The sequence below is a fragment of the Pocillopora damicornis genome, chromosome 11, assembly GCF_964200805.1.
Source record: "Pocillopora damicornis chromosome 11, jaPocDami1.2, whole genome shotgun sequence".
Taxonomy (NCBI): Eukaryota; Metazoa; Cnidaria; class Anthozoa; order Scleractinia; family Pocilloporidae; genus Pocillopora; species Pocillopora damicornis.
Window position 1 is genome coordinate 11,605,329 of NC_142680.1, and position 9,863 is coordinate 11,615,191.

At 40.9% G+C, this 9,863-nt stretch overlaps 3 protein-coding genes across 3 annotated transcripts; 2 read left to right on the forward strand and 1 right to left on the reverse strand.

Moving 5' to 3' along the window:
• Positions 1–566: 566 nt before the first annotated feature.
• Positions 567–1,253, forward strand: LOC113680831 (uncharacterized). Its single transcript, XM_027197884.2, has one exon. The coding sequence runs from the start codon at positions 567–569 to the stop codon at positions 1,251–1,253; it is 687 nt and encodes a 228-aa protein (XP_027053685.2).
• Positions 1,254–1,331: 78 nt separating this feature from the next.
• LOC149037539 (uncharacterized) lies at positions 1,332–2,871 on the forward strand. The gene is made up of 4 exons (XM_089186345.1): positions 1,332–1,361; positions 1,479–1,850; positions 1,980–2,306; positions 2,440–2,871. The coding sequence occupies exons 1-4, from the start codon at positions 1,332–1,334 to the stop codon at positions 2,869–2,871; spliced, it is 1,161 nt and encodes a 386-aa protein (XP_089042471.1).
• A 429-nt stretch (positions 2,872–3,300) lies between these two features.
• Positions 3,301–5,778, reverse strand: LOC149037540 (uncharacterized). The gene has a single exon (XM_089187774.1). It carries the CDS (start codon positions 5,640–5,642, stop codon positions 3,852–3,854), a length of 1,791 nt encoding a protein of 596 aa, XP_089043900.1. The 5' UTR covers positions 5,643–5,778; the 3' UTR covers positions 3,301–3,851.
• Between the last annotated feature and the right edge of the window lie 4,085 nt (positions 5,779–9,863).

The following is a 9,863-nucleotide window of genomic DNA, read 5'->3' on the forward strand; positions in this document are numbered from 1 at the left end:
GATCTCAAGTCACTCTCCGCAAGAAGGTTTTTTCATCGCTGCATTGCAATCCACAAGTGTCTGATTGGGGAAACTGATTTTAACTTTAATTTTATCAAAAACCAAACCGTCCATTCATATAACACAAGACGTTCCAATGATCTTCGTTTACCCCTTCCTCGAACTAACTGAGGTAAACAAAAATTTATCTATCGAGCTCCGAAAGACTGGAACAGTCTTCCAACTGATCTGAAAGAAACACATCTCTTATCTATTTTTAAATCCGAGCTGAAAACTTTTTTAAAAGATTTTGATTGATTTTAAACTTTGATATTTCGATCAGTTATCGATTCTAAGATTTTGACTCTTTTTCAATTTATTTATAAACATATTTTATTTCATTTTATTTATTCATTTTATTATTATTATCATTATTATTATTATTTTATCAATTAAGGTAATTAATTGTATTAATTAAATTAATTAGTTAATGAGGGCCCCCCTGAAAACCGCTGTAGCGAGTTGGGCTCCCTCGTTCAATATTATTATTATTATTATTATTATTATTATTATTATTAGAATTCTACATGCCCCAACGAGCGGTAATACGCGAGAATGCAGAATCAACCAAGTTACAAGTGGTATATGACGCCTCGGCCCATGCGTATGACGGTGTGCCATTCCTGAATGAGTGTTTACACACTGGTCCCCCATTACAGAATGAACTTTGGAATGTTATTGTCCACAACAGATTCCATCCTATTGCAGTAGCCGGGGATATGCGCAAGAGCTTCTTACAGATACGTGTCAAGGAAGCCGAACGTGACGCACTGAGATTTCACTGGATGAAAGACAAATCGACTGAAGAGCTGGAAGTGTTAAGGTTTACGAGAGTGGTGTTTGGTCTTGCTCCTTCTCGTTTCCTACCCGATGCCGTGATACAACAACACCTGGAAAGTGTGCAATCTGAGTACCCAGGGACTGTTCAAGAAATCAACAACAGTCTGTATGTAGATGATTTGATTACCGGAGATACTACTGTGGAAGGTGCGCAACAGCTAAAACATAATGCGGTAGAGATCTTTAATCGTGCAAAGTTCACCTTGCACAAATGGCACTCAAACGTGCCAGAACTAAAAGGCGACTACACAGATGAGGAGCCTTCGTTTACTAAACAGCAGCTTGGTGCATCATCAGCTCGTGGAGAGTGCAAACTACTGGGACTCAAATGGGATAAAGGGGATGACACTTTATATGATTCATTCCCATCTTAGCCTGCTACATTGACCAAACGGGGCATCCTTGCCAACTTAGCGAAAATTTATGACCCGTTAGGATTTGTGTCGCCTGCAATGTTGGAGGGGAAACAAATCTATCGAGAGGCCAGTGAGATAAAGTTGAGCTGGGATACCCCACTTCCCGAGGAGATTGCCAAACAGTAGCTAAAATGGGAGAAGAATGCATCGGATGATGTGTACTTTCCTCACATTCTTGTTCAGTACCAGGAACCGATCGACAACATTAAATTTCTTGCATTTGGTGATGCAAGTATTCATGGTGTGTTTGCTGCTGTGTATGCTGTGGTTACACAAGCGTCAGGCGTGACACAGGGTCTGATTGCCGCCAAATCCTGCCTTGCCAAGAAAAGTCTGACGATTCCTCGTTTGGAGCTCGTGTCAGGCCACATAACAGTCAACTTGACAACAAATTTGCGGGTTGCTCTAGAAGGCTTCAGTATGACGAAGGATATACGGTGCTGGCTCGACAGCACCGTAGCCCTACACTGGCTGAACGATGACGGGGAGTACCGCCAATTCGTAGCTAATCTGGTTAAAAAGATCCAGAGCCACCCGAACACGCAGTGGAGACATGTACGGACATCCGAAAACCCAGCTGACTAGGGGAGCCGAGGCAGCAGTGTGAATGAAGCGGAGCTATGGTGGAACGGTCCGCCGAGGTTGTCTGACCCATCTCAGTAACCTGCTGATATTGTGACAAAGGCGACAGATGACAGCAATGCAGAGAAGAAGGTTCAACGAGAACTTTTCGCGCTCGGTGTCGAAGCAAGCAATGACTTTGACACTGTTCTCGAGAAGTTCGGCTTGCGTAAAGCCATGAGAATTTGTGCATGGATCTCGCGGTTCAATCACAATTCTTGTCATCCTTCCGAGAAGATCATAGGATCTCTCACGACCGAAGAAATTCAGCAACAAGAAAGGTCCTGGATCAAGCGAGTGCAGAGCCAAGGGGCAAAGACGGTCAAGTTTGCCCGTGACCAGGAACAATTGAATCTGCAACACCGATGGTGTATTGAGGATGCAGTCAGGGTGAGCATCCGATTTACTTACCAGATTCGAATTCTTTCACAGCGGAAATAGTGAAGCAAGCGCACGAGACAACTCTCCATGGTGGAGTCAGCATGACTTTGGCTAAAGTACGAGAAAGATTCTGGGTGCCAAGGCTTCGACGGCTTGCCAAGAAAGTAGTGAGACGCTGCTTAGGCTGCATGACCCACCACCAGGTAATGTGCCGAAGTCACGTACTGAAGGGAGTACACCTTTTGATGTCATCGGGGTGGACTTAGCAGGACCAATCAAGTATGGTGGTAAGTGCAAGACAGAGGAGAAAGTCTACGTCGTACTATACTCCTGTTGTCTTACCTGCGGAATCTTCCTGAACGTGCCATCCAGCAAAGAAACGGGCGAATTTATAAAGAGTTTTAAACGTCTGATCGCAAGGAGGGGTCGATCATCCCTTGTCTACTCAGACAAAGGTTCTACGTTCACAGTTGCGGCAAAGTGGCTGACGAAAGTGAAGGAGGATAAGAAGTTCCACTCATTCTTGAGTAATCAATCCATCACTTGGCGCTTTGATGCGAGTAGAGCGCCATGATGGGGAGGAGACTTCGAAAGACTCGTTGGCTTATTCAAGTCTTCATTCTTAAGTCTGTAGGTCAGGGTCTACTAAGCTGGTACGAGCTCTGCGAGGTAGTCCTTGACATCGAAGTGTAGCTTAACCATCGACCTCTTAGTTACGTGGAGGATGACCCGCAATTCCCTACACTAACACCTAACTCCTTACTGTTTCTGAATGCTAACATTTTACCTGAGCTCGAGCCACATCTTCTCTAAGACCGCGACTTGAGGAAACGTGCGAGATTCTTGAAAGCTACCAAAGGTACAATGTGGCGTCGTTGGACCACGGAATACCTTAGAGCTTTTGAGAGAGGGGCATCAACTTAAACATAACACCAAACCAAACAGCTTGTCCGTAGGAGATGTTGTTATCATTAAGGTGGTATGATACCTTCAAAAAGGGAAATTTTTTACATTATTTGAAACATTTTTATTAGTCCCTCCAGTGATAACACTCACTGAGAGATATTGTTTGGCACTGTTGTTGACACCATCTGTTACTATAGCAACAGGACCACGCCCACCAAACCCTCATTTTACAGGCATCACGCCAACAACAACTCTATAACAAAAAATCCCATGGCTCTGAAATTTTCAGGATGTCTTATGCATAGATGGATCTGTGCAATGAACCTAAAGCATTTTATACAACATGATTATAACCATGTCAAATAATGAAAAACTTTCACATAAACAAATAATGGGCCCCTTCTGGAAAAAATTTGCCTGCCATTGAATCATCAATTTACCTTTGTACTTTGTTTTAGGTTTATTGCACAGAAACACCATTCAAGATTTTCTGTGGAAAATTTCATGAAATTATCTTAAATAGTTTTTGAACTGAACATGTTGAGCTACTCGGAGTTCTATCAAAATGCAGTTTGATGGAAAAATGCATTTAAAAGTTGTATTTGGGTTTGAAAACCCTCTGTTCAATCTCTGAGCAAAGGAAGTGTCTTAAAATGCTCCAGCAGCATAAGTAACACCCTCTGCTTGTTGGTTCTTGTCTTCTTTCTTCTTTCTTTGTCCCCTTAGGACCTTTCTCCTCTTTTTCCTTTCCTCACTGTGTTTGTACTCAGCACCACGAATTTGATCCATGTCAAGGTGCCTACACCCCTCTTCTGTGTATTTTCCTGGGGAAATTTTGAGTGCTTTTAGAAGCAGTAGAACAGTCCTTGCTCCAATATTGAAGTGGCTTATGGCATCAAACAAGCCAAATTCCAGCAAGTCAGCTCCCACGAAAACTTCCTTGGGAATGCGCTCCCACACCATTCCATTTACAGCTTCATTCTGGTTTTGGGTTTTTCCATGGAGGCATTTTTCTAACAAAGAATCTTCACTTAATCTTTGGTATACAGGTTTGACTTTTGCAATCACAGCATCAGGCAAACCAGGAGAATGTTTAAAACTGTTTCTGTCTCGCTTGAAACCACACCAGCTCGAGGGTCCAGTTGGACAGTGGGTGTGAAGATCACGCCGTTCACTTGAGGCACAATGGAAGAAACTTGCATGTATTGCCTTTCTCATTCCATTCAAGTCTCCAACATTAGAACGAATAGCAATTCCATAGTAGTTCTGAAGTTTGTCAATCATGGCATCAGTGAGTTTTCCTTTCCCACCGAGAGCAGGAGTTTCTTTCTTTAGTTTTCTGAGTGCTGTGCCAACTCGTTTTTGCACATGTCCTATACATTCTTTCTTAGCAATTTGTATTCCATCTGCAGAGTAAACATCCTTGACTCTATTGTAACTTTTGCTGTCACCATCTGAATACAAGTCAGTATAACGAAGCTTGTGAGTTGCAACAGACCGTCTAAAAATACGATCTGCACCCTCTGATTCCATGGCTGGGGCAGAGCCCTTATAATTAGCTTTGCAGTTATTGTGTTCTGCCCTCCATCTATGGTACTCCTCACTGTCTTTATCTAAATGGGAGTGAAGCTGACATTTTTTACAAACTTTAGTGAGAGGTTCTGCATCCAAAACTTTACCAGTATCAATTGACATGACAATCACGCAACCATTCTGTGAAGAATATCCTCTCTTCTGCCAGGTACCGTCACATGAAACGCCACAATTCACTAAATCATCTTCACGAGCATGCTGGGCATCCCTGATTTCTTTTGCTGCACTGGACATACCATCCTTAGCAATAACTTTCACATGTTTAGCAATCGTTCTTGCATTTTTTTGATATGCCATTGCTGTTGGAGGCGGTGGCATATTCATTAATGAGCAAAATTTCTTCGCTCCACTGTGCCCTCTTCCTATCGATCTCATGGGATACACTAAACGCCTATTCGCCTCAAAACTTAAAGTCTGCTTTTTAGATGTCCAAAACTCATGTTTCCAGCCACAACTCTCGCAAAAGACTCGAAGACTCGAAGCACATCCCTTCCTTTCTAAGTGGTTTTCCGAAAGCACGATGCTGAATTCTCCACAATCAGCACACCTCATGGCAGAAAATGCCATGCCGAGTAGCTCCATGTCGACAAACCTGAAGCCCGTTAATGTTGCCTCCTCTTCGTAAGGTTCTTTAACTTTGCCAGGTTTTGATTCCATGGCATCGGACTTAAGCAAAAGCTTTTCCGAAGACACAGACTTCTTAGTATGTTGACCGAGGGTGTTCGAACCATGTGCTTCTTCTTTCGCTTCTTTCGTCCTCTTGGCATTTTCTTTCGAAGGTTTCGTGAATTGATTTCCCGAAAACTTCCTTTTAGGACGCCTTATTGCACGATGCTTCGGAGGCATGGTTGTTAACGTGAAAAAAGAACGAGAAACAGGATAAAAAACTCAAAACGTCACGCCACTAGTATTGTTGTGAATTTCGCAACGACAATTTTTCGTGTTTCGCAGGCTCATCAACTACGATGGGCTAATCGTTGTTATGTACGGGGTAACAGAGAGTCCCTTGTCACGCAACGATCGTTTTCCGGGCGAAAACAACTATTGGGGGATTGTTTCTTCACTGTAAACAAGATAAAAACAAACCTGTTGCCCCTGGCAACCAAAGACCTGGTCTCAAAAATGAGTAAATACTGGACAACAAATAACATTTTCATGAAAAATTAAGCTGTGGCGTTAATACCAAGTGAAATACGGACCTTTTCCAGCAATAAAAATTTTTAGGTAAAAGGACGTAAAGACAGCAGAGTGGCAATAATTCTTAATAAAGAAACCACAACTTTTAGTTTGCAAGACATGTTTCGACAGTCTTATGTCATCTTCAGTTGTAAATGCGTTTTTTAACGGTTGTACATTTGAATTTATATGAAATCACGTTACAAATTACGTCATATTGTTTACGGTACGATTTGAATATTAAATAAGAAAAAACGTGACATAGCACGCGCTAGATGGGGAAAGAAGGAGAAAAGAAAAATAATGATAATAATAAGAAAAATTATCATGATAACAGAATCAAAAGGAAAGAGACAGCTCCAGATGCTTCAATTGCTGATTAAGGATGGGTTTGTCCCACTTAATATGCAATGCCTCTTTGATCTTAATTTCGTATTTCGAAGCGGCAGAATCTAAAATGGTGAAACATTCTGTACCACAAGAGTCGAGACAGGCCTTTGATGATTGTAGGTGCTTGTAAATGTGTGAAGTTTTTTCAGACAAGAGGTGCTCACGAACCCGTGTACAGATGTGGCGAGTGGTCTCACCAATATAACTGGCATTACAGCCAGCACACGAAAATTTATAAACGACACGCGAACGTAGACCTGGTGGTACTGAATCTTTCACACTGAACAAGTTTCTGAGCTTAAACGTATTGAAGACTAGGTAAAACTTCGAAATTTTTGCCTTTTTTAAGGTATCATACCACCTTAAGTCTGATGAGCGAAACCGAAATCAATGGCCCATGGGGGTAGTAGAAGACTTATTTACTGGACGAGATGGTGTTGTTAGGGCAGCGAAATTAAGAGCAGGCAGAGGATTCATGGAACGCCCAATCCAACATCTCTACCCATTGGAGTTGTCGTGCGACAGAAACCCTACGCCTTGTAATGACACACCTTTGAACCGAACTGCAGTGGAGTTCCGGTCGCGACGAGATGCTGATGTGGCAGCACGTCAGCAAATACAGGACATTGCAGAGGAAGACACTTGAATGTGGTTACCAGAGAAACATTTTTATACTTATTTCTTGTTGTGTTATAGAGTCACTTCCACTTGCATATGCATTGTTCCCAAGTCATATGGAGGAGAGTGTTTGAAACTGTACGATACGTTAATTATTCTCAATTTGATTGACATTTATAGGGGACTTCGTTTATTTATACATGACTAAGCAAACCTGTATGCAGCACGTGTTTAATCGTCCCATATATGGCTCTGTTCCACGTACTTACAACGGGACGTTGAGTTTGTTTTCTTCTAATAAGCCGAGAGTTGTCCTAAAAGCAGTACAATGCTTATCGTTAATAACCTACTGATTACCCTTCGTTTGTCAAGAACAGCGTAAAGTCCAGGGACGGGTGGAGGGAAATCGGGAGAACAACCTCCGAAGGATGTCTAAGATACACACTGCGACGCTGGTATCGATATTTCTCGAAGTCTTCCATATCAAATATGGGTATTACGTCCAAGCGTGTCCATGGCATGAGACAATAAACATCAGCAAACCCGTAAAATGAACTCGGAGTTAATTAGAAAATCAAAGTGCTCTGTGGGCAAACTCGTGAATTGACACATGATTTTTTAGATTATGTTTAATGTTATCTGGTTTAGGGAATTTTGTGGTTGATTGTCATATCTAGAGTACGAGCAGTAGTTCAGTGTTCGCTAATGTAGCAAAGAAACAAAGTAACGTTGGGATAAGAAGGCATTACAATTGAAATGATCATGCTATTACATTTGACAAGGTGGATGATGTCGTGTTTTAAACGTCTATCATTTTTAACTCGTGAATTGAGCGCATGCGCAAGAGCGAGTTATAGATACGATGTGGGGAATGGCATTCGCTCGCTCGCTCGCTCGATTGGTCGATTCCTGTAAACTTTTTTTAGATTTTAGGCTTTTGAGTGCATTTGATAGTTTTTGGCGAGCAATAAACAGACGAAATGGCGACCTTTGTTACTAAGAATAGTGGTGGGGTGAAAAAGAAGCCAATGATAATCCTAAAAGAGTTTTTTTTTTTCGTTTTAGTTTCAACAAGCGGCGCCAGCGACTGGCAGGCATGCAAGGATTCACACTGAAATAACAGAACGACCTTCGTTTTTCATAAAATTGTAATCTACAATCCTTGAACTTGAAAACAATCCGAAGATTCATTGAAAATATCACCTACTGAGAAGCGCTCGGAGTTTACAGATGTTCAAAAGTTTTTTCTGTTATGGCGTGAGATTGAGGACAAAATTGATCATTACGTTTCGTCGCGTGTGTTTTTCCTGTGTGAAGCAACAAAAGATGCCGGCGACTGACGAAATAACAAGTTAACACGAAAATCAAATAACACCTAAACAAACAATTTTAGCTACCGATTTTCAGTGAATTTTTAAAGAACAATTTTCTTTTAAGTTTCAAGACAATTTGAAGATTCAACATACATACAACGTACTAAAATGCGAAAGTTACACACCACTAAATTGATAAATAGGCCTGAAATGAAATTCTATCTTGTTATTGATTATACGTTGCCTAGCACGTGACCTAAATCTACCCAGGCGGAGATCCAAAATGACGGTGGCAGGCTTGGGTTAGTTATATCACTCAAAACTCGTTCCCGTTTGTCTCATTTGATAAAGAGGGAATCGTTAATGTTTTCATTAAGACAGCATTGCCTTGATTTTCTAATATTTACAACGAAAGACAGTAAATTTCACTTTTCACCCACATTTACTTCCAACCTTTTCTTTTGAACCAGAAACAAAAATGATAGACGTTTAAAACACATGACATCATCCACCTTGTCAAATGTAATAGCATGATCAATTCGCGAGTTTGCTCACAGAGCACTTTGATTGTTTCTGGTTCAAAAGAAAAGGTTGGAAGTAAATGTGGGTGAAAAGTGGAATTTACTGTCTTTCGTTGTAAATATTAGAAAATCAAGGCAATACTGTCTTAATGAAAACATTAACGATTCCCTCTTTGTCAAACGAGACAAACTGGAACGAGTTTTGAGTGATATAACTAAGCCAAGCCTGCCACCGTCATTTTGGATCTCCGCCTGGGTAGATTTAAGTCACGTGCTAGGCAACGTATAATCAATAACAAGATAGGGTTTTATTTCAGGCCTATTTATCAATTTTGTGGTGTGTAACTTTTGCATTTTAGTACGTTGTATGTATGTTGAATCTTCAAATTGTCTTAAAACCTAAAAGAAAATTGTTCTTTAAAAATTCACTGAAAATCGGTAGCTAAAATTGTTTGTTTAGGTGTTATTTAATTTTCGTGTTAACTTGTTACTTCGTCAGTCGCCGGCATCTTCTGTTGCTTCACACAGGAAAAACATACGCGACGAAACGTAATGATCGATTTTGTCCGCAATCTTACGCCATAACAGAAAAAGCTTTTGAACATCTGTAAACTCCGAGCGCTTCGCAGTAAGTGATATTTTCAATGAATCTTCGGATTGTTTTCAAGTTCAAGGATTATAAATTACAATTTTATGAAAAACGAAGGTTGTTCTGTTATTTCAATGTGAATCCTTGCATGCCTGCCAGTCGCTGGCGCCGCTTGTTGAAACTAAAACGAAAAAAAAAACTCTTTTAAGATTATCATTGACTTCTTTTTCACCCCACCACTATTCTAAACAACAAAGGTCGCCATTTCGTCTGTTTATGCCAAAAACTATCAAATGCACTCAAAAGCCTAAGATTTAAAAAACGTTTACAGGAATCGACCAATCGAACGACCGAGCGAGCGAGCAAATACCATTCCCCAAATCGTATCTATAACTCGCTCTTGCGCATGCGCGCAATTCACGAGTTAAAAATGAGGAAAGTAGTGTTCACACATGTCCTT